Source organism: Lynx canadensis, chromosome B2 (genome assembly GCF_007474595.2).
Source record: "Lynx canadensis isolate LIC74 chromosome B2, mLynCan4.pri.v2, whole genome shotgun sequence".
NCBI lineage: Eukaryota > Metazoa > Chordata > Mammalia > Carnivora > Felidae > Lynx > Lynx canadensis.
The window spans coordinates 51,690,602-51,716,380 of NC_044307.1; the positions used below are offsets into that span (position 1 = coordinate 51,690,602).

Sequence of the window (25,779 nt, forward strand, 5' to 3'; positions counted from 1 at the left end):
TAGCCACAGTCAAGCCATTGTTCTCTCTTTTCTCACTGCCTAATTCGTGCCTAAGTTTAGTGCTCTCTCTTTAGCTCTGTTACCTGCCCCAGTGGCTGGACTTCATACCGGCCCCAGTGACATCCCACGAAGAGAGGCCCCATGGGCCACTCTACCTTGTGTCTGGAGAGCTGGTCACTTTCCAAACCAGAGCTTGCTGTTTTACCTTTGTAAGAACTGTGACTTTCCTATCTTGAGCCCTTTCTCTGTCTTAGCTTGTACCTGTGCTTTTGTTAGGAAGAAGGGTTCATACAGAAAAAAATAGAATTGCCTTTTTCTCATGTTTTAATTCCAGATAATAACAATTATTTTTAAAGCAGAAGTGGAAAGAAATTAGGCTTATGTGATATTTCTAGTCACCTTAGCATGCTACAAATAGTTTTTCTCCCCCCACCCAGGGAGCATTGTTGAAATGTGAAGATATATAGAAACCATTTCAAACACAGAAAAAGGTGAAATCAACTTTTCAAATAGCCCCCCCCCCCCTTTTGGATGATATAGAAACATCAGTGATATTTTAGCAAATAAAACTGAAAACCCATCACAGTTTAATGTTACACATTGTTAAATCAGAAGGGAAATTCTTAGAACATTGCCTTTGCTCCAAGTGTTTTTGGCACTCTTTCAGAATTTGTAGTGCATAATTTTGCATATCCTCAGACCAGTAGTTTCACTTTGTAGTGTGGATTGGTTTTTAAAATCAGCCATTTTTAAATGCCAATTTAGGTAAATAAACCAGGACACTGACAGTCTTATGTTAGTTACCCCATATCTCCTTCAGATAGAGCAATTTCAAAAGGGTTGCATAATAATTCTGATCAATAGGAACAGCTCTGAAAACCATATATTAACTACCAAAGGGCAGGCACATCTTTAAATGTATTTTCAGCATATATGTTTTTAGAGTACAAAGACAAGCTTAGAACTTCATGACCATGTATCTTTGAAGTATTCCAGTATTGCTGCAGACAAATTTTTAGCATTTCTCCTTCAGTATTAGCTGCCTTAAAATAAAATCTGAGCTTGCTTTTTACGTTATATATGAACCATTACAGAGATCTGCTGTACAGTGATTTCATTAGTGAAATAAAATCTGAATATTGTGTATTTTCTTATTCAGATAATCTACAGAAACTAAACTTTGTTGCTATAGATCCCTTTTGATGGCTGTATTGACACTTTTTGCATTTTTTCCCTTAACTTTTCTCCAGAATATCTGAATCCTTTTTGCTCTCATCTCGAAGGGTTTCCTTAGGTTGCCTGCCTTGTACTTCCTTTTCCAGAATGTATAGAAGAGTAAACTATTGCTATTTATTATGGTAATATAGCTTAATTTTTGGTTACCAGAAAAGTTGTGATTCTCCTGAATAAGTTGTAGGTTTATGTAACTTTGTCTCTTGACTTTTTTTTTTAATTGGCAGGTTTATAATAGAGATGATAACTTTTGCATTTGAGAACAACACCTCTGAATATATTTTTTAGGTCAACAAGCTCTTTAGTTAGTTCCAGGTTCTTTGAATTCTTTGTCTACCTTCCTCCCTCGTCCCCTGCCCACTTCATTTCATTCACTCGGTCTTCAAATGCTATGCTCTGTGTTAGATGCCACATTTTCCAAAAACAATGGTAGATTTACATAGAGCTAAGGCAGAGTTAGAGAAGCAAAAATAATTGTTTAAAAAAAAATGGTTTCTCCTGAAATAAAACAAAACTCTAACATGTGGGATGACAGTTTCTGTTCACTTTTTAATTAAGCAATATATGTAGGCATGGCTTTGACAGTTTCCAGCTCTGAAAGTGATTGCAAGTAAGCGGCCATATTACTTCATTTTGATCTTGCTTTTGACCACCTACTTTGTCGTGTGAATGTGCCTTGAGCCAAGTGACGCTGAGCCTCTGGGCAGCTAAAGGCTGGGTGGCATCTCTGTGTCAGGATGGTGACAGCTACACTCTGCTCTGAATGCAAATGGTGCTCTGAGCTTATTAAGCTGGAAGAGACACAACTTAGAAAGGGGTGAAGGATCCAAGAAGGAGAAAGTGAATGAGGAGCTGCAGCTTGAGGATTATATATAGAAATCATTTGGTTTTTAAATTAGCTTTATAAGTGTTGAATAAGTCTCCAACCTGAGGTATCTGCGCAAAGCTAATAATGAATTATGACTCTGAATTATTTTGCAGTTTGAAAAAAGGCTTGGACCCTGGCCTCTTTTTTTTTTTAATGTTTACAGTTATTAACTATAGCCCATAATTACTTCAGGTAAAATTTATTGAGCACCTACTGTATTTATCTAAGGCTCTTTGCCTTATTCTTCCATCCCTTAAGGAAGTAAATGTACAGGCACAACAAACATATGTGAAGAACTGCACATAACATCTGTTACGCTGTTATATAAATAAAGTGCTGGGGCCAGCAGAGGAGTGTCAGTAACTGTAACTGATTGAAAGAAGCTTGAAGGAAGAATGTGTTCTTTTGGTTTGAAATTGAAATCAGGCAGTCTTTAGAAATTCTCATATTTTAGTTGTAAATTTGGAGGGAGTTAGTAAGTAGATTCCTCAGCTGAGTGTTTATTGTTACTTGTTGGAGATTTTTTTCAAATGTTTGTTATGGATTTACAGAGTCAGAAATATCCTTAAAATGCAAATATCTCAGCACTTGTCTTTTAGATATTCACTGAAAATTTTTAGATTTATCAAAAATCAAAGAAGCACCCAGTACATAAGAATAACAACTGGGGCGCCTGGGTGGCGCAGTCGGTTAAGCGTCCGACTTCAGCCAGGTCACGATCTCGCGGTCCGTGAGTTCGAGCCCCGTGTCAGGCTCTGAGCTGATGGCTCAGAGCCTGGAGCCTGTTTCCGATTCTGTGTCTCCCTCTCTCTCTGCCCCTCCCCCGTTCATGCTCTGTCTCTCTCTGTCCCAAAAATAAATAAAACGTTGAAAAAAAAATTAAAAAAAAAAATAACAACTGAAACTATATGAGTTGTCATCAGATTCTTTCTCATTATTGTACAGCTGATTACTGCTGTGTTCTAAAGGATTTGTTCTGCCAGGTGAAATGCTAAGCTCCGTGTAGTAGTCAAGATAGACTGACTATTGGTTAAAAAAAAAAAAAGCCAAAATCTCAAGTCCTCAACACATTGAAGAACTTTATTAGTGCTTGACTTACATTCCAGTTCGGGGGGAGGGATGTGGGAGTCAGGGGAGACAGAGAATAGGGAAACGGGTGGTGAGAGGCTCTATACAGTCAAGGATCCAGGCTTCTTCTTAAGATGTTACATCTTCACTCAACTAATAGCTTCCAAGGTCCTCGTGGGAGGGGGAGACATTGGGGGATTGTATGTGGGCAGTTTGTGTGGATCATGTCAAGAAATGCTGTACATCATTTCCATCCATGTTCTACTGGCTAATTTTATGCCCCCAACTTAACTGAAAGGAGCTTGGAAATGCTGTTAGATATTTGTACAGGAAGAGAAACCTGGCTGTTGGGAAACACTAGCATCATCTACCACAAATGGCAAATAATTGAATGCTGCCATTGTATGGTTTTATGTCACTGGTCACATGCAGGCCTCGTAAACACACACACACACACACACACACACACACACACGATTATGTTGCACTGTCACAACCTTCCAGTGAGTGACACATTTATGGGAAATTTAGATACATGTCAGTAGAGGACAAGGTAGCTTTCCTTCCCATTTCTGCACAAAAAATTTTAAACCCAGGAATAGATGAACAGGATTGATAGCCATGGTTGCTAATCATTGGCATAAAATCTGTGCAAGTATGCGTAATGTTTCCTAATTTGAATTTTTAGAAACTAAAATATATTTTGAAAATTAGAATTTTATATTTGAGGAATGTTTGAAGCTCTTGCTCTAGGCAATATGGGATCATTAACAGTTTTCAAGCTAGGGATCACCATCTTGGACAAGCTACTTAGCCTCCCTGTGCCTGTGCCTCAGTTTCTTCATCTGTGAAATGGAGATATAATAGCCCTGACTTCATAGAGATGTGACCCTCAAAAGAGGCTGTGTATGAAAAGTGCTTAGAACAGTGCCTTGTGCATAATGAACACTCAGCATTAGCTGCCATAACTAATCCTGTCATCATCCTCATATTGAGTCATGGAGATCTGAGCTAGCACTCTGAGATTAAGAATGAAGGGCAGGGGGGTGCCTGGGTGGCTCAGTCGGTTGGGCGTCCGACTTCGGCTTAGGTCATGATCTTGTGGTCCATGAGTTCAAGCCCCGTGTCGGGCTCTGTGCTGACAGCTCAGAGCCTGGAGCCTGTTTCAGATTCTGTGTCTCCCTCTCTCTCTCTGACCTTCCCCCATTCATGCTCTGTCTCTCTCTGTCTCAAAAATGAATAAACATTAAAAAAAATAATAAAAAAAAAAAGAATGAAGGGCAGGGGTGAGGACACCACGGGTTTGGAGGCTGGAGTGATATGGGTGAGGGGGGTTCCTTCCTGAGGCGCCATCTACACACCAGGTGCCACATCCAGCCATTGTGCCACCTCGTCACCCCTGTGTTTTGTCTAATTCACACGCTACTCCTGGGAGGTCAGCAGAAGCATCGCAGAATGAATGATGAGGAAACGGAGCCTTGAAGAAGTGCTATGTCCCAAACTGTACTTGTACTTAGTTGTGGGGCTGAAATAAGAAACTCAGCAGAGTGGCACTTCTAACTATTTTTGGAGCATCTAGAAAATGATAAAGGTAGGCCTATTACTTTTTGTCTGGGTTAGAGAAAGGATATAGACAATACTGGGACTAGGTTCTCCCTGGATTCAGAGATAAAAACAGGGAAAAATCATTAAGACATTTAAACTCCTAAAAATCTACATAGTGAATGAATCCAATCACTTCTAAAATTGGCCCACCCAGAGAGGAGGTGCTTTGTAAATCTTCTAAGGCTGGAAATGGAACATCATCTAATGAAAGATGTGTGGCTTTCGCCATAAGCTACTATGTCACACTTCTAAGGTAATTGTGCTGTTTTGACAAAAGATCACAATCTCATAAGATTGGTGCCTTGCTAGAAGTGTAGAACAAGGAAAGCCAAAAACTAAGACTGCATAGGATTTTACCTTAGAAAGAAAAGAGATTAGACAACATGAACGTCCCTTGGAAGCAAGTGTAGCCTTCTGTTTTATCCATGGGATGGTTAAGATCATCCCATTCTTTTCTCAGGATATGAATATTCACCAAACACTGTCATGGGCATTTAATTCTCTGATATGAACATTGAAGAGAGGTGACGGATAGGCTGACCAGTTGCCTTTAGTACCTAGTTCCTTTAGCATGGCTGATCACTTGGTCCCATGTGAATTTTCTTAGCATGGCACATGCTTTCACAGCCTGATCTTCTCGAAACACATTGTCACTGAGCTGGCAACTAGAAGACTTACCTGATTAACCCACAGAGGATCATCTCTTTGGTGTTACACTATATGAAGCTATGCCTCCAGCAGCCAGCGAATTTGCCCTCTTTGAAATTCTTTGGAACACCGAGTAGCACTAATTTCAGTGGGTCTTCAATTTCTCTTTCTTTCTTTCTTTCTTTCTTTCTTTCTGTCTTTCTGTCTTTCTGTCTTTCTTTTCCTTCCTTCCTTCCTTCCTTCCTTCCTTCCTTCCTTCCTTCCTTCCTTCCTTCCTTCCTTCCTTCCTTCCTTCCTCTCTTGGTAAAATTAATTACGTTTGCCCTAAGAAGATAAAGAAAAGCACCTTGAAAAAGGTAGAGAAGTGAATCACTAGGATCATTTCTTTTGTAGCTTATGTTGTTTAAAGCACATGTTCATTGTTGAGAATTAAATAATAGTCAAACACAAAGACATATTATTGGAAAACCAAGAGAACCGTGTGAATCTTTAGAGCATTTATTGCGTGCCTGTTCTGGACTACCAGTAGGCTAAGCACTTCATGTGTATATTCTCATATAATATCTCATTGAATCATCAAATCTTCTCCAAGCAGTACCCTGGTATCCTCTTTTTACAGATGAGACAACTGAGTCTCATAAATAAACCACGGGAATGTAATATATAGCACATTTACTACAGGTAGTAATCCTGTACTGCATATTTAAAAGTTGCTAAGAGAGTATATCTTTATTTTTAATTTTTAAGTGTTTATTTATTAATTTTTGAGAGAGAGGCAGAGAGAGAGGGGGACAGAATCCCAAGGAGGCTCCGCACCATCAGCGCGGAGCCCAACACGGGGCTTGCACCCACGAACCACGAGATCATGGCCTGAGCCAAAATCAAGAGTCAGACGCTTAACCAACTGAGCCACCCAGATGCCCTGTTAAGAGAGTAGATCTTAAAAGTTCTCATAACAAGAAAAAATTTTGTAAGTATATCTGGTGACGGATGTTAAATAGACTTACCATGGTAATCATTTCACAATATATATAAATACTGAATCATTATGCTCTACACCTGAAACTTGAATATGGTTATACACCAGTTATACCTCAATCAAAAAAAAGTGAGTCTCAGATTAAAAACTTTTTCTTGGGCACATGGCTAGTGAGTAGCAGAACTGGTATTTGATCCCAGGTTGGTGAGACTCTAAAATCATGGTTCTTTCTCCCCAGTATAAAAGTGTTTTATCTTACTACTGAGGAATGAGCATCAATAATGTTTTTAATGTATTTTATTTATCTTTTTCCCCCTTTTATTACCAGTTTCATAAAACTGGGATTATGCAGCACATGTCTCTTGCTTTTATTCACTTATTATGGGTTGTGAGTGTTTCCCAAAGCATTATTATTAAATACGTAAATGTTTTAAAAGGCAGATTAATTTATAGCTCCTACCTTTTTATCTTTCTGGAGAAAATACGAACAGATCTGTAACACCTAACAGGAAGCTGTAGATTTCAAAGGATGGTCCGTGTTGGATAACTGACAAGACAGGGGAGTTTCCAGACAGATGTGATAAGTTAAGACTCAACCAGACAGTGAAGAAAGAGATGAATAAGCAGTTTAGAAGTTTCTACCTGATTTAGGATTTTTGTGTTTAGGGGGCACAGTTACCCCCTAATGTAGTTGCAGAGGTAGCCACAGAAAGAAGGTGGACAGCAGCAGACCAAGCGTAAGTGCTCAACTGCTTTTAAGGTGCCCTGATGCAGTCAGTTCTGTATTTACCTAACATGTATTTTGTTTGTGAAGGTGCTTGATCAAAGTATCATTACACACAAATAGTTGATGTCCTGAAGTATTTAACCTTATTGTTCAACTTTTGTTTGATGGTGCTGCAAAGTGTTTGAGAATAGCCCTTCTTCCATTCAGCTGGGCTGATGAGGGATGGGTCAGGATGAACTAGGGTATCTGAGCAAATTAGACAAAAGTGACAGAACCAAGTGCCAGTAACTTAGTACACGTCCAAAATAAAAGCAGCCTAGAGCTGGGAGAGATTCCTGAGTGACACCAGAGGGGCTGAGGAGACAGATCTCTCAGGGGAGGCCCGTGGTAAGTGGGGAGGCAGCAAACCACTGGAGGGACTTGCATGGGTCCCTGGCAACCCTCCTTCCCTCAGCTAACTGCCGTTTGAGTCGTGGTCTGTTTAGCTGGCTAAGACCCAAGGGGCCAAGCATGGCAAGGGCCTGGGCCAGTCTGAAGTTAGCCCTAAGTTGAGTCAAATGCCATGGGCATGTGCCTTATCATAATTGCAAATAATCATAATTTGCTTCAAGAAGTCCCTACTTGCCCTGTGCCTCCCCACACACCTTTGAAATCATCACTCCTTTCAGGGGCTTTGCACATTGGCAACTAGAGAGAAATGCTAACTGTTGTGCTTCCTTTACACCAAGGTCCCCGCCTTTGGATTTTGTCGTGGACTGGTCAGCCTTTGGGTTTGACTAATTGGAGCATGGCAAAGAGATGTCCTCCCTGTAGATCTTTGGCATTTTCTGAGCAGATGCTTTGGTCTTCTGGAGCCCTTCCCTGCTGCCAATTGAATTTCATCTTATCTCGAAAATTCTTCTTTTCTGTGTTACCAGCTGTTCTGACCTTCGTTAGGGATCTATATGGGAAGAGATAAACTCAAAGAAATGTTCTAAATAAAGGCATCATATTTCATATTGAAAAGCACAACAAAATGAATTCCTGGCTAGAATGTGTGTTTCACCAAGATAAGGTACATTGGAGCAAGAACAGTTTTAAAATAAGTTTTATTCATTTCTTAACTATTTAACAATCACCAGGTATGTAAGTTACATGTGGGGAGCTAGAGATGGCAAGTCGGTTTAGTGATGGCCCTCGAGGGATTTAGGGCACAACGGTGAAGGGACCAAGTCCATCTGTGATACCAGGACAGTGTGGAAAATCCTGTCTCAGAGATATGCCTGAAGGAGCCTGGAGAGGGAGGATCTCAGTCATTCCTGGGAGGGATGACACTCAAGCTCTGAGGTACAAGTAGCAGGTAGAGATGAAGTTCGGGAAGGATATTTCTGGGCAGATGAAATTGCACGAGTGTGTGTCTGAAATAGCGTGATGAATTTGGGAAATGCAAAATATTACTGGAGTACATGGCAATGAGATCATGAAGGTTCTGTATACATGGCTAAGGAATGTTTTCTCGAAAGCTCTGCGGGACCTCTGAAAGGATTTCCAGGAGGGGAATGGCTTACATGTCACCCTGGCACTAGCAGGAACGTGTAGTTGATTGAGGGCAGCCTGGATGCAGGAGGTCATGTTGAGGGTAGAAAGAGCAGAGAAGGGTGCCAGAGAAAAGGAGATGCCAGAACAGGTGTGTGGGTGACAAGTGGGAGGCTTGCTGGATGTGGAGGGGTAGGGTGAGTGGGAGGATAAACTCCCACTCACCACTGCAGAAGAGATGGGAGACATTAAAGAAAGATCAGGAGGAAAGCTGAGTTTATTTGTGGGCATGTGGAAGGTGAAATGCCTTTGGGATATCTAAAGAGAGATGTTCAGTAGGCAGCTGAATATAAGGATCTGAGGCTCAGGGGAGAAATTTTAGCAGGAGATGAAGGTTTGGGAGTCATCCAGGTGTAGGTGATGGTTGAAGCCATGGGCATGAATGACGTCACTCAAGGAGTGGGAGCAGATATGGTGTTGGAAGGGGGAGATGAGCACGCATAATATTACTGTTTAAAAGAAAGCAGAGCAACAGGGCCCCTTGTAAGATGCTGAGAAGTAACAGCAGGATGCTTTGTCAGTATTGTTGACTGGGGTTGTAGAAAAGGCCCAGCAAGAGAATGGCAATCATTGGATTGAATTATGGGATGGAGAGGAAGCCTGCAGATTAATGGGTGAAGTTGTCCTGGATGAAGGCATAGACACTGGCTGTAGAAAGGCAGCACCTTTGGAAGCACCACGATTGGAGGACTGATGAGAAACAGGAGAGTCACAGGAGCTTAACCAAGGGTGGGACCAATGGCACGGAGCACATCCAGAAAGGCTGCAGTGTAAAAGGGAATGGAATGGTCAATAAATGTGGACTGAAAAGTTTCCATTGGTTTGACATCTGCAAGGTCATCTGTGACAACAAAAGCAATGTCAAAAGTGGTTTATAGCACACATTGTTTGTTTTTTTACACTTTTCCCTTGACTCTGAGAGATCAGAGGAAGGCTTGAAAAACACCAACAATCACCATTTCCAGGAGGAAACAGCAGCAGTCACTGTTTCCTGCTGGATCTGCCAGTTGTGAGGGATGTGAGTGATCCTGATGGTGGTGTATGTCTTGGACAGCTGACTCTATGACATAATTAATGGAGAGATTTCATAACTCTTTGGGTGTAATGTGTACATGTTTGATCGGTGTCTGGCATTGGAATGAGCCATGCAGGCTTTGCTGCTGCCACCGAGAGGCAGACCCAGAAGGCAAAAGGTGGGGGTAACCAGCCACCAATATTCTCTGTCTGGAATCTGGTCATTAGCTATGGCTAGGACCAGAGTAGACTCAGGACATTTTAAGCCTGCTTATTCCATATTAAGTGTTGAAGACAACAGACAAAGTTTCCTCCTTCCAAGACCCTTTTGTGATTGCATTTACCCATGGTGTTTCCAAGTTTACACCTTGCGATTACAAAACAAAACAAATACACACACACACACACACACACACACACACACACAAAAGCAGTATACAGTCATTATAAAAACTCAATGGTGGCAAGTAAAGGAAAAGTCAACAACCTGCCCTTTCTACTTCCAGACTCTCCTGGCCCTGGCTGAGGTTGCCAGTGTTGGGTATCACACTGTAGTGGGCTTATTTAAAAAAAAATTTTTTTAGGGGTGCCTGGGTGGCTCAGTTGGTTAAGTGTCTGACTTCAGCTCAGGTCATGATCTCATGGTTTGTGAGTTCCAGCCCCGTGTCAGGCTCTGTGCTGACAGCTCGGAGCCTGAAGCTTGCTTGCTTCAGATTCTGTGTCTCCCTCTCTCGCTGCCCCTCCCCAGCTTGTACTCTCTCTCTCTCTCTCTCTGTCAAAAATAAACATTAAAAAAATTTTTTTTAAGTTTACTTATTTATTTTGAGAGAGAGAGGCAGGGAGGGGCAGCGAGAGAGGGAGAGAGAGAATACCAAGCAGGCTCTACCCTCTCAGCGTGGAGCCCAATGTAGGACTTCGAACCCACGAACCACAAGACCATGACCTGAGCCAAGATCAAGAGTTGGGTGCCTAACCGACTGAGCCTCTCAGGTGCCCCTGTACTGGGCTTGTTTTTATGATACTTCTGTTAGTCACTGGATTATGGATCACAGTGGGCAAAGAGTGTGTGTCTCTTATACCTCTGTCTCCTTACCGTCCGCCATATAGGTAGTTCCTTAAATAAATGGATAAATGAACAAATGGATGAATACATGAACAAGTGAGTGAATCTCTTAGACTTAGCCCTTGAGACCATTCCTTCCATTGTAATTTCAGAGAGAAACTGGCTACGAGAGGAAAGCACCTATTTTTGTCACCTTTTGATGTGTAGGAGCACTTATTATATGGATGGTACTGTGTAATAAGGTCCAGGCTCTGTAGTCCCTTTATCCATCCTGGGGGTGCAGATTTCTTGAATTATGTGAATAAAATTAATCTATTCAGAAGCTGGTAGATGACTGGCAGAGGTGACAAGCTTAGCACTTCAATGGAATTAGAAGGTGAGATATTTATAACACATTTTAGATTCTTAAAAAAGGATTAAATCTGAACTTTTACATTGAGTTCAGTCTAGAAACTTTGTGCATTCTGTCTGTGTCAGGCAGTGGGGTACTATCACGTGTATTGCAGAAGGAGGAATGACAAGCCACAGTCTACCCCCAGGAATGTTCAGACCCTGTGGGCAAAACCATATTTATAGGTTTAAAATGGAAGACCAGAATGCCCTGCTGATCATCAGACCACAGAGAAAGGCGCTTTCAGGAATGGTGAGAGCAAGTATTCTTTCTGCCTAGAAACTTAGACTTCGAATTATGGCCTTCATTCACTTGCAGCAGCGTTTCTCCAGATGGGCTTGAGACTGCCTATGTTAGAATCCTTGTTAAGACTGCATATTTCCACCTTAGATAAGGACTATGCAATCAAACTTCCAGGGCATGATTCCTGGAGTCTGCATTTTAATCTCCAGAAGAACTTGTCTGAATTTAAATTGGAGCTAGGAGCCTAACAGAACCTTAATAGTTCCTGGTGGGGTCACGATCCTGAACAGCATTAGGCTAGAAGGATGTCTTTACAACCTGACCTTTCTTGCCTTCAGTCAAGTCCATAGAATAATGGCTTAAGTACAGGAAATGATTTTTTACTAGTCCAAAAAGCAAGTGTCTATTGTAAGAACCTGAATTACCCTTTAAATAAGCAAACGTTGGGGCACCTGGGTGGCTCAGTCAGTTAAGTGTCAGACTCTTGATTTTGGCTCAGGACATGATCTCCTGTTTAGTGAGTTTGAGCCCCGTGTCAGGCTCTGCGCTGACAGCACGGAGTCTGCTTGGGATTCTCTCTCTCCCTCTCTCTCTGCCCCTTTCCTGCTCATGCTCTGTCTCTCAAAAATAAATAAACAGTAAAAAACAAAACAAAACAAAACATTGAGTTATGAGAAACACTCATTGTAATTCTAAGAACTCCAAAACATTTAGCCAGTGGCAATGCCAGAAGAATATATTTGCATGCCTTGTATGATGAATACTTTAAGGGGATAACACCAATTTTAATGTATAAGTTCTGTTTCTTTTTAAGGAGTTAAATGAATTATAAATAGCATACCCTTTCATCTGTTGACAGCTTACAAAATTTAAGCCTTTAAGGTCTTTTTCTACAGTATTTCTTTGAATCACTTAAACATGTTTTGAGCCCTTTTTAGAATACCTTTTGCATGCTGTTTTCTAATTTAGCCTCTTTTTTAAAAGGGTTACTTTTGGAAAGGTGTACTTGTATTACACGTAAAGGGATGTCTTAAAAATTTATCTTACCTAAAAATGAGGAGGAGGCAGCTAAATTAGATTCAAACACGCCCCCTCCGTCCTTTCCCCATCTTCAACCGAACAAAATAGCTTTCCCTTGATACTTTGCTGTTTTCCGTCCCATTTGAGGCAACTTGACAAAGCCTTCCGTGCACACAGTCTTTACATGTTGGCTCTCTTCAATCTGAGAGCAGAAATAGCTTTCTGATGGAGGTAAATTATGGATGAGAGCCATGAATAATTGTCAGATATGCACTAAAATGGCCAGGGCCTCATCATTAGTGGTTCCTAACATGGCTGCACATTGGACTCAGTACTTTTTAAAGTACTGCCCTAATCCCACCCCAGGTTGATTTATTGGAATCTCAGGTGGTGATTGGCCCCAGGTGGTTCTAACATACAGTCAGGACTGAGAACCAATTAAGTTAATTAAATGCCTCAGCATTTCTCAGAGGCAGCTATAAGACCCTCTGTATCTGAATCGCCAAGAGTGTTGGGTTAAAAATGCAGACTCCTACGGTGGACCGTAGACCTGGTGAGACAGTTGCTAGGAGTGGGTCCGGCCCCATCATCAAATAAGTGCTCCCATTGATTCCTCTGTACTCTGACATTGAGAACCCCCAGCGCCTGGGGACACTCAGTGGTTTCCTTAGACCTGGGGTAGGGATGTGCATTGGGAAAAGCTGGTGAGAATAATTGAGAAGCCATGTTTTGGCTAGTTTATCTGGGCCAAAGAGCTGCTCCCTGCGCTTCTGGAGAACTGCATTGTTCACTCCTTGCCTTGCACCCTCTCTTCTATTCTGTGTGCTACTCAGAGTGATTTGAGGAGTCTGAATGACTCATTCTAGCCTGTGGTCAAGGCTGTCAATTGACAAACACTGTGCATGGTGTGGGGGTGTGAGAGGAGAACACTGAGTTTATTAGGATGGTTATTTCAGCTGACAGGAGTCACATTCTCATGTGCAAAGATTAAGTATACTTAAAAAGGTTAACAGGAGACAGCAGGGAATCAAACCCATAGAATTCATGCAAAGGAGTGGGTCTGACCACAGGCCCTGATTGGCACTTCAGGGGAGGGAGTCTTGTGGTCTAGAAAGGATGGAGGAAACTTGGGGCAGAGTTGAAGACTTAATTTTTGGATCAGAGCATTCCTCCATTCGAAGACTTAGATTTCCCAAGAGAATTTTGATGCATAAATATCAGTAGTTGTAATTTTGCCCATATTAAATGGGAATAATTAAAATGAGCTGCAATTTTGAGTGAATGTTGAAGTAGGAGATGAATACAAATACTGTTTTTGTTTTTGTTTTTTTTAGTTTTTGGTATTTAGTTGCTGTTACTGTGAGGTTTAAGTAGACATTATTCAGAATTTTGTTCTAGGAGGAGGGTAAGTAAAAAGAATGCCAGTCGCTCCACATAATTTTTCCCCTTCCCATTATTCTTTGTGAAACCTAACACGTACTATCCTGTAATTTTTTTTTTTTTTTTTTTTTTTTTTTACTTTTTGGTTAATTTATTTGTTTATTCTTTGCAAATCAGGATCTTGTATCTCAAGACATATTTGTGTTCACTTAGCCAAAACTCTGCTGGGGAGGAAAAGCTGAGGTGTAAAGGTTATTTTGGTAATTGTGGCTGGAATTAGGTGAAAACCTCCTGGGCTGGGAAAGTTTTTTGGCAGCACAGGTTACCAAGACCCTAAAATAACACTTTGACAAAGGCCCCTCTGTGGCGCCTTCCGCCCTGCACTGTGCAGACAGACCCATGTCCACCTTTCTGCCCCATGTTGTGCCTGTGTCCATCTTCCTTTCACAAACACGGGGAAGGCTGCTGCTCAGGCAGGATTTGTGCCTTTGTCTACAAGGCTGGCTGCCTCCTGGGCGAGGCTGGGGTGGTTGGAATAATATGATAAATGGGATGATGCCTTTGAAAAAAATTTCCATTTAGCATTTTTCCCCCCTGCTGCACACCCAGAGGAACAGCTGTGGCAGCAAATGCAGACTTGAATCACGCATTCATATTTAGTCTTGTTTGACAATCCTAGATATTTTTAAGCAGGATCAAGTCAGGCAACCAGCGTTACAGCAGTCAGACTGTCTTAATCAGCCAGCCTGTTTGGCACACAAGGACCTTGTTTTACCCAAGTAGTAAATAATTCTCAATGAAGCAATATGATGCACCGAGTGTGCCCAAAGTCACAACATTCAGTATTTTACTACAGCCTGTCAGCATCTCTTTTTACATGTTTGTTCTGTTCACCACTAGTGGTTTATTCCTTGTAATGTTTGAATTCTGTGTTTGGCCAGGTCTTGACTGGTGGTTTTTTATCCATAATAGGGTCCTACATTCCATGCCAATAGGACCCTCCCATCTTCCTTCTTGCCCTTAATGCAGCATTGCCTGCTGTGTGCATGATTCTTTTTTCATTATTTTTTTTCTGAGAACGTTTCATATTGTGACAACTTGTTTCCTTCTTAAGACGATGGGGTTTTGTCATTTGTCTCTGCTCTGGATAAATGGCTCTCATCCTGTGACTCTGCTCTCACCTAATGGGCCTTTTTTCTCCCAAGACCCTCTTGTGCCCCCTTCCTCATAGCCAGGGTTCCAAAGTCCACATTCTGCAGGCCTCCCTCACTCCCTGCGCTGCCCCCTTGTTGCCTTCTGTGCAAAGATGGGATTGAATGCGCTTCCACAGCTTTCTCCCATTTCACTTCTGTCTGCCCCTCTGCTCACTCTACAGGTCCCCCCACTCCAAACAACAACAACAACAACAACAACAACAACAACAAAAACCCCCAAACGCAAAGTCAAGGGAAAAGTTTTTCACTCAAGCTGCAAACTCCTTTTCTCATGCCCAGGCTTTTTGAAGGCATACGGCCCCAGGTTCTCAGGCTCATAGATTTAATGGGGCCTTATAATTTTTTAAAAATGGGACTGTGACACAGGATTGCTAACTCTATATTGGTAAGAAAAACTGTCAATGTCATTTAGTCAAAGGCAAAGAGGTTTCAAACTTCCAGTCAGGATATAATCTCTGATTAAACAGAGGACAGAGGACAACAGTCCTTTTAAAGAAATAAATTTGGCTGGGGTGCATGGGTGCAGTTATGCATCTGACTCTGGGTTTCGGCTCAGGTCGTGATCTCACGGTTTGTGAGTTCGAGCCCCACCTTGGCTCCAAGCTGACAGTGCAGAGCCTGCTTGGGATTCTCTGTCTCCCTTTCTCTCTATCCCCCCCTCTCTCTCAAAAATAAATAAACATTAAAAAAATTATGTTTAAATAAATAAATTTGGCTTCATGGTCAGGAAACCTTGTCACCTTCTCTCCAACTTCCTTATCTGCCCATTATGAATATGTGTCTCCAACACATATTCATAATAATGTATGAATAAAGCAGAATAATAAAGCAGAATATGGCCCCTGCTGCTTTACTTTCCCCTCCTCCTTGTCTGGCTTCTCAACCTTTGTGCTTTGACTTCCCCTCAAACCATTATATATGTTCTCGCAAAGGTGACAGCATAATCCTGGTAGCCAAGTCAACCTTTTCCTTATCACTCTTGGTGACACTCTTTGCTCCCTGACTTCTCAGCTCTTCCCTCTGCCTGTTGGGTGTCCCCTGCCCCCAAACAGGAGGTTCGCTCTTCCTTTCTCCTCAGACTGTGCGTCCACCCCCACCTCTGTGTGGTATCTCAGAACTGCAGACTTGGGTTTCTATCTCCTCCTTCTCTCCATATTCATTTCCTCGGGAATCTCTTATTCCAGCGTGTTTGGAACTCATGGAATCTGACTGTCCAGATCCTTAGCAGTTACTTCACAGTCTTCCTCAGCCCTGAGGCAGATGGACTAGAATTTCACAGCTCTGCTCTTCTATATGTCAGCAGAGGGATCATGGACAATTTAGTTAATGTTTTCAATCCTGCTTCTTCATCTGCTAATGGGACCACTATCTCAGTAATTGTTGTAAGGATTAGAGATGATGCACGCAAAATGCCATTTGCAGTACCTGGTACATAATGGGCCCTAACAGTGGCAGCTCTTCTTATTTGGAGACACACAATCAGGTGATATAGCAGGGATCGGAGGGGAATAGTTCCTCTTTCTCAGAGCAATAACTATCACTTTTCCTGATCTTGATCCTGTCCTCTGCTTTTCTCCCAGTGCCTGACTTGCCACTTGTGGCTAAGGTAGCAATGACAACAACTGGAGGGTGACTGATTTCAAAAGAGGCTTATCTGAGTACCAGGCCATCGGGTGGCAATTTCAAATCTTCGTCTAAAGTAGAAATATTGTGCCAAAAGGTATAAGGTGTTGACATGGTTGAAAAGAAGGCATTGTGTATGTGCGTTTATGTGCACACATGTGCATGCACTGTTGATGCCATGGTGGCCAGCTTGAGCGGAAGTGTCAGCTCAGCACTGGCCAGGGCCAGCCATGGTGCGCATTTTCTCACCAGGTGTTCAGGGAATTCAGTATGTGAGCAAGACGATTAATCTGCTAAGTTAATTCCTCTCTCACAGGAGGAGACAGTGTTGCATGGGAAGAAGATCAAGTTCTTTATGGGTGGGTGGCTCAGTGGGTTAAGTGCCCAACTTCAGCTTAGGTCATGATCTCACAGTTCGTAAGTTTGAGCCCTGCATCAGGCTCTTTGCTGTCAGTGCAGAGCCTGCTTCAGATCCTCCGTCCCCCTCTCTTTCTGCCCCTCCCCTGCTTGTGCTCTCTCTCACTCTCTCAAAAATAAATAAACATTTAAAAAACATAAATACTTCAAGTTTTTTGTAATCTTGTATTTTGCTGTTTTGTCATCCTCGTTATTTAACATTGTTAAATATTGCAAGTGCTCATTGTAAAGGTTGATCGTTTCCATGAGAAGCAAAACCCAAGTGGGCTTGCATCACATCTTATACATTTTCCCTTCGTAGACTAGAAATACAGATGGAACTAAAGTCTAATGGGAAATTGTTCATCTGGAACAAGTCTTGAGCAAGTCTTGAATGTCGGTGCAGAGTTTAGGGAAGGTGAACAGTCTCTGATATCCATGTGCATGCTTGTGAATTGTTGGATTCCTGTTGGGTTCGCCTCTGCCCCAATGTCTTTGCACAGCAGTTCATGGGGTGGCTTTCTTTGTGATGGTTCCATTTGTTTATGCTGCATTAATTTTCGTTTGTTTCTGTCATAGTTTAACATGAGTGATGTGGTATTGAGGTACTGTCCTAAATTCTTAACAGTTCATAAATTACATGATTCTTTGCCTAAGATTGGATACTAATACCCAAGACTTATTTAAAGACTCCGTTCTCTCTCTTTTGACAGAAGTTGTTGATGACATTTTCCCCCTGGTCTCAGTGTTATGTCTGGGGTGAGGCAAGGGCAAGGAAACATGCCCCAGACTCCACAAGTTAATATACAAAGGGACCCACGCTCAAAACCAGTCAGTGCTCCTTGAGGAGAGTTGCCTTTTTCTCACCTCTTTTAGTCCTTTCCGTTTGTGTACTTTACCAGGTTATCCTGTATGTTATCTTATTTTACCTCTCAATAGCCCTGGTTGGCAGATGAGGCAGATAAATCCAACAACCCCTTTATGAGAGACTGGAGTCTCAGGGCAGTGGACATTTTTCTATGTGAGGTGAGGATGCTGGCCCTGGGTTCTCTCTTCTGATCCAGCCCCAGTGAGGTGAGTAAGGATGTTTTGTTGAATGCCCACCTGTTCAAGACCTACACAATGGTATATTCTAGGGAGGTACTGGAGATCATTGTAGATCTGATCCCTGAACTAGTTACTGGAGGACACATCTAGTGGGGAAACAAGGTTTTGAGTAAATGTTTATAGGTAATTACCTTTGAACAAAGTGCTTACTCAAAGTACTGGGTACTTGGGAGGCCCAGTCTTTTGGAGGGGATTCAGGGAAGGTTTAATTGAAATTCTGTGACACTGTATTGCCTTTTTGTCAGTAGTGTTGATTAAATTCTTTCTCTGGTAGGAGCTACATTAAGCAAGAAATAATGATGAAACATTTTAATATTATTTACTTAATCAAATGCTACACTTAATTTCAGTACTGTATCATAACCAAAAGTTGCTAAAGATTAACCATATAGCAGAATTCAATTTAAACCTTCTTTATTACTTTGGTATTTTTTGTTGTGTTTTCTTAAAAGTGGTTTATTTGGTTTTGTTTAATCAGAAGAATTAGGTAAGCAAATGTTTAAATCTGTTGTAAGCTATCAGATGGGGTGGTGCACCTTTCCTCTGGCTCCCGTCTGTTGAGCTTCTGAAGATTCAGAGGCAGCATCACCCTTGGCTTTGTACAAGTAGCACATGGCGGCGGCTGTTGGCGGTAAGGCAGTTGGGTTGTGTTTTGCGGTTTCTCTTGACCTCACACGTTCTTTTTCGAGACAAGGCAAGTGTATGGTGAGCACAGGCTCTGAGGGGTGGAAGGCCTAGGTTCAAAGCCTGATCCTCCTGCTTGCTGGCCCTCACCCCGTTCCTCATTATGAGAATGGAAGTGATAATAGTAACGTTCTGAGTTACCGTGAAGACTTAGAGGAGCTAATTTGTGCAAAGTGCTTAGAATTGTAGCTTAGGACGCTTTTAAGTGCTCGATAAGGCCCAGCCATGGCTGTTTTTCAATCACACATTTCACAAAGGGTCCTCAGAGTGCAGCCGACCTGGAACCAGGGAGAAGAAACTGCTCTACGCTTGGACTGAATCCAAGCCCCTGACCTTGCTGGCACCTTGTACTAATTAAGCTAACACAGCCACCTTGCTGCGGGGCTAGTAGTGCTGATGCAATAAGTGTAGATGATTGCTTACATAGCTCTTGCCTCATTTTCAAAAGTAAAATTTCAACTTTCCATTTAATATCACCGGAAGCTTAAAATGTCATTCTTTGCAATTTTACAGAAAGATTGATAGAATGGGGGTAATAATTGGCTTTCTTTAAACATTCCTAGTCTTTTTCGACTTCCTATGTCCAAATGCTGTCAACATGAATTAGATGATCCTAGAGAAAAGCCACGACCATTTCATGGTACTCTCAGTGGAGAGAACCTAGTATTCTAACTTACTAACATCAGATAGGTCTCCAACCCAGGAGGAAAAGAGATGCTATTTATATAGAACAAGAAATGCCAGTGAGTAATTGGTTTATCCAGAAAGAACTTGTGTGATGTATGGGGGCTATGGTCAAAACAGGCTGTCTATGCTCAATCCTCCATGAAAAGAAATACCTTGGAAGTTTGTAAACTCACATATACATAGAAGGAAACCGAGACGTCCCTCAGGCTAATCTATCTCCATCACAAGAGGATGGTGTTAGCTTTTCTGGAAAAGGTGTGACCCACCACGAGGGTTCTGGGCTTGTGGGAAGAGAGCCCTGATTCCTCAAGGAAGAAAGTGGACTAGGTCTCTGTATTTGCAGGGGTGAGGGAAGTGGGGGAAGTAGACTCTCAGCTTGATGCATTAAAAATGGATGTCCAGAAATGAACACGAGTATCAGGGAGGGCAAGTAAAAACTCACTTTTTACAATCAGTTTCAATAATCTCTGTAGGGAAAGCTATATTCTGTCCCAGAAGCCCTGGGGCTAATGGTGCCAGGATTGTTGTCTCCCTGGAGGTGTTGAAAGTATTTTGCACTGACAGAGTTTAAGGTTAATTATCCATTTCCTGTATACAGGCGGTAGTAATGGTCACATTGGTAAACTACTGTTTAGATATTTTTATTTTTTAAGTACACTTACATCTCACTAATTTGAAGCAATTCTGATTCAGAAATAATGGTGGCTTAGAGTGGGTCCAAATTAAAGGCTATCTTAAGAAAGTAGTAGGGAAAAGATTACTTAATTTTAAAATTATTCTCATTTTTTAAATACCAAATTTTATGCTTTTATTCTGAGACATGTATGAGACAAAAACCAGTTTGAATTAATGAAAAATATGATTATTATTATTTTTTTTTGTTTCACTCTATATTGAAACAAAACTAAGCTGAATATTGGCAAGTAGAAGTTTTGAGGTACATTCCTTAATGAGTAGATGAAAATCTCATTAATTATTTCTAATATTTTTATGTAAATAGATATTTCTTTAGGGGTTAATCGTTACTGCTTCTCAGATAGTTAAAACAACCACAAAAGCCCTCTAAATCCTCTCATCTTTACTAATAATGCTACCCTTCTTCAGAATTTTTGGCCTTGAATGGAAACCAGTGGTCCTCTCTCCTGATCTCTCTTAAATATTAATGAGAGAGATCAGAGTGCCATGTGCTTTTATTCATGCTACTCTGCTTTATCCTTAGATAGCCCTAAGCTGGAGGTGATTATCCCCTTTTTATAGAAGAGGGAACCCCTTGTCTAGCAAAGTAATTGTAAACAGCTCAACCTAGCATTTGGTAATCTGCTATCAAAAGATAGCAGTCTTCTCTCCAGATACTCCCATATTGATATCCTGAAGTTCAGGCACATCTGTCTTTTCCCAGGGCTTACCCTCTCCTCACTGCATTCAGTGTCCCATTTGTACTTGGTTTCTCCTCTGCTCTTATTTATTTTGTTCAAAGCGTGAGTGTCCTTTGTCTAATTTTCTCTTTTCTTTATTAAACTTAATGAGGCACTGAAGGTATGATGTGCTAGCATTAATTAAAAAAGTTGTCTGTTGGTGATCCATTTTACAGATAAGGAAATTAAGGCACAGGTAAGTTAAGTAGTTTGTCTGAGGGCACAAGCCTAGTAAATGTGGAAAACTGGTGCAGATTGTTCTTATGTCTCTTTAGATTTGATGGAGGACAAAGTGGATACAGGGAGAGATCATTTAAGAGGATATTATAGTCATCTAGATGATTTGGGCCTGATCTAAGTTGATAATAATAGGAGTGGGAAGAAAAAGATGGCTAAGGAAAATAATTAGAGAATATGAGAAAGATTTGGAAATTGAATGTAGGAATTGGTATGGGGGAAAAAATTCAAATTAGTTTTTTAATGAGGTTGGTGGTCAGCCTGGGTTTCATTGAGAAGGTGCTATTTATATACTTTTTTCCTATGTTTATTCTCACACCTCATATTTGTCCTGAGGAAGACATTTAAGAATCAGTCAAAGGGGATTTCAGCTGGGAATAACCCTCAAGCTTTATACTCCCTCTTGTCAGAGATCTGGGACTAAGCAATTTTCTTAGTGGTAAAATGAAGATAATCCTGACCTTATGGGGATATTTCATGACTCAAGTGAGAGAGCAGCTGTTCTTGCAGAGACTTATTCATTAGCTTCTCATTCACTCATTTGGCACCTGTGTCAAAGCTTAAGCTCATTTCTGTGTCAGCTTTAGGGGAACAGTGACAGACGAGACCAACAATATCTTTGTTTCCAGTGAACTTAGAGTTTAAAAAGGGAGATTGACTGTCACCGGTTAGTTAAAACTGTAACAGATCTCACAAAGGTGAAGCCTGAGGAAACTGAGAGTGGGGGAATCCAGCCTCATCTTGGGACTCATGGAACATGGCCCTGAGGATATGACATTTTAGCTGGGTATGTAAGGATAAGTAGATGCTTTCCTCCTTTAGTTTTTTATTCTTATATTTTTAGTAACCTGTAGCAAACTGGTACTCAGGACTCTTCACACCACATCATTGACTTCCTTGCCTTTTCTTTCTTTCTTTCTTTCTTTCTTTCTTTCTTCTTTCTTTCTTTCTTTCTTCTTTCTTTCTTTTCTTTCTTCTTCTCTTCTCTTCTCTTCTCTTCTCTTCTCTTCTCTTCTCTTCTCTTCTCTTCTCTTTTCTTTTCTTTTCTTTTCTTTTCTTCCAAGCAAATACATTTCTTTTTCTTCCAAGTTCAGAATGTGCACATGATGGAAAGAAATGGTCTTGGGAGTCAGGAGACCTGTGTTCTGTTTGCCGATTTGCTACTTCTCCTGTGTATGCAAGCAGGTTATCCTAAGGAGCGAATGCCTTCCTATGAGCCAGACCTCTCTCTGTCAGCTTTGTGTGGACTGAGTCCAGCTGTATTCTCTGGCAATTGTTTTTGCTACTCTCAGATCTCCAGATTCTAGCCCAGTCCTGATCAGAGTTTCTCACAGCCGCTTTTCATGTGTTTCCTTGATAGGCCATCTTCCCAAGCTTCAGGTGTGAAGAGTGTTAAAAACTTGTATCTAATGGACATACATTTTTCTCTTGCTCTGTTTCTATGCTTTTTTTTTTTTTTTTTTTTTTTTTTTTTTTTTTGTCTTGGATAGAGCAGCAAGCTGCTGTAAAGTTTGTATTCATGTGTCTGGCTTGATCTTCTTCGGCACTTGTGAGGTAACTAGTATGGCACGTGCACCTCTTTCCTCAGTCTTATAAAAACTGGTTACCAAGACCTGAAGTAGTGGCATAAAAGCGACTGTCATGGACTGCACAGGACAACTGGCATCTTTCAGACCAAGGAAAGCCATGGTGTGTCATTTCCTCGCTTGCCTGGAAAGCAGTGCTTACTTTGTAATGGATGTTCATTCATTCTTAAGCACAACAGTTCTGTGATCCCAGCATGGGAGGGTCAAACAGTGAGATAGTCCTGTATGATGAGGAAGTCATTTCATCTCTCTGAGCCTTAGTGTCCATTTTGTACAATGGAAATGAAAATAATTTATTTTGAGATGAAATAAGGTAATGTATGTAGAAGGGCCTTCCAATGTATTTGTACCTCAGGGCCCACAAATATTTGTGTATTTTAAAAATCCGTTCCAGGGGCACCTGGGTGGCTTAGTCAGGTAAGCATCAGGCTCTTGATCTCAGTGCCAGTCTTGATCTCCCAGCATAAATTCAAGCCTCACATTGGGTTCCACACTGGGTGTGAAGCCTACTTTAAAAAAAAATTCTAAAAATCCATTCCAGACTCAACTGTGTGTGTATGTGTGTATGTATGTATAGCTATTATATTTATGAAACTGGGATCAGAGTATTTGCTCTTTACTACCTCATATGACCGTACAAGGCAGAGAATAGTGTGACGAGAATGTTACCACAAACTTAAATGATCTTGGCTTTTAAATTTGAACGAAAAGCTTTTATGGAGCTTCTGATTACTTTGTGGTTGCTGGAGCAGGGCATCCTTTATTCCCCCTGATTTCTCCCTTCCCTCTGCCACCCCTAGTTTAGAAACAGTAGGTATGTTTTGGCTCAGTTTGCATTTGTAGAACTAGTAGAAGAAACCTCATGGGACCAGGAGAACCTTTTCTGTTTAGTCCTTCTTCATATTAGTATGTCCAAAATAAATGTATTCTTGAAATCAAATGCTATGAAATAAACCTTTAAAGCCCTAAAAGCTATAACCCCACATTTCATGCCAAGAGAAAGAGGAATATTAACAATTTTTGGTCATTTTAAATTCATAATATTTAGTAACCAGTAAACATAGGGAAAAATATTCAGCCTCATTAGTGATAAAAGGAATATAAAACAAAATGTTGCCAGACTATTTTTACTAATAATACTGGCAGTTTTGAAAGTGTAAGAAAAAGAAAGGAGGAGGAGAGATGTTGAATCGGACACCTTGTGCAGGGTGATGGAAGTATAAATAGATATAACTTGGCCTCCTCTGAGGCAATTTAATAGTACTTATCAAGGACTGTATGGTTGTTAATGCCTTCCATGCAGTAATCACAATTCTGGGAGCTTAGCCTAAGGAAATAATCAGAAATGGATATAAATATAAATATAACATCAGGAACTTGGAAACAACCTAAATGTCCAACAATAAGAGATTGATTAAATGAAGTCTGAAAATGTATGCAGTGGGTTTTCTGCCATGAAAAATGGCAAACTGTTTGGACAAATAAAGGCAGGAAAGATTTTGTAAAATGTGCAGTGGAAAAAACCAAATCAGCATGAACTTACAGTTTTTTGAAATATAACATGTTTATACACACTGTGTGTGTGCATGTATATGAGGACAATGAAAAAAAAAACATCAGAGTAAAACATTATCTCTGGGTGATGGAAATGTTGGTGGTTTTTGTTTTCTTTGGACTTTTCTGAATTTTCCAGATGGTTACACTTATAATCAGAAGGAGAAAGTCCATAATTTAAAAATGCATACTCTAGAATGCAGTGTACTGATACAACTATGTGAACATGTAAGAAAAAAAAGCTGAATGGGAATTACGACAGAATGCCATCAATGACTTTTGGTAGGGTGATGGGACTTGGTGGTGGTGGTGTTTGTTTGTTTGTTTTTTCCAGTTTCATTGAGAAATAATTGACAATCATCACTGTATAAGTTGAAGGTGTGCAGCATGATGGTTTGATTTACCTATATCGTGAAATAATTACATTAGATTCAGCTAACATCCATCATCTCATATAGTTACAGTAAAAAGAAAAAAAGGAAAAAAAATCTTCTACTTGTGATGAAAACTCATAGGATTTACTCCTTTACCAATTTTTAAATACATTATAGAGTAGTGTTAGCTGTAGTCACCATATTGTACTTACATCCCTACTACTAATCTTTCTTATAAGTGGAAGTCTGTACCTTTGACCACCTTCATCCAATTTTTCTCCTTCCCTCACCCATTGCCTCTTGTAACCACAAGCCTGACCTCTTTTTTTGTGTGTTGTTTTTAGTTTCGTTTTTAAGATTCCACATATAAGTGAGTTCATACATTGTTGTTTTTTTTTGACTTATTTAATTAATAATAAATTAATTAATTTAATAATGCCTTCAAGGTCCATCCATGTGTGTTATTTGTTTTTAATATTTTTTTCTTTAATGTGCTTCTACTCAGAATATGTATCTTCCATTAGGAAAGCAAGTTTTTTTTTAAAGGAAAGCAAGTTTAAAGAATTGTAGAAAAATACTTTAGAAATCTATGCCACATTTGAATAGAGATAGTACTTACTAGATATTCTCTTGTCACTGTGGTCCATCTTGAGGATGGTGAAAACTATTAACAATGGTGGTAAATGACAGATGTTTTCTTTGCTCCTACAGATATTCCTGAAATTCCAGAAAGCATCTCATTCTGTAAAGCACTACAGATAGCTGACTTCAGCGGAAATCCACTGACGAGGTAACCTTTCTGCTTGCTTTTCTGTATGTAGTACTAAGGATATCCTTTTTGGGAACCAAGCCATGAATACAACCTGGTTACCCATTGTGTAGGTACCTAGATGGATGGCTGTCTTTATCAAGGATGATTGACCTTCATAGAGATTTATTTATAAATAGCACTGTGCAATGAAGGGCACACTGTGCTATTGATGGAACATTGAAAGGATATTGGTAGGGGGTCAGGGGAGGCACAGTGGAGTGGACAAAACAGAGTGAGAAGTGCATTTCTCAAGCAGTATGAAGCATTGGAGTAGTTC

General features: G+C 40.7%; 1 protein-coding gene across 1 annotated transcript in view; it reads left to right on the plus strand.

Annotated features, from left to right (window-relative positions):
* LRRC1 (leucine rich repeat containing 1) overlaps positions 1–25,779 on the plus strand; it is a 134,025-nt gene that overhangs the window by 56,429 nt on the left and 51,817 nt on the right. The window contains exon 3 of the mRNA XM_030315729.1: positions 25,403–25,481. Coding sequence (XP_030171589.1) covers positions 25,403–25,481 — 79 coding nt within the window. The remainder of the gene's footprint in view (positions 1–25,402; positions 25,482–25,779) is intronic.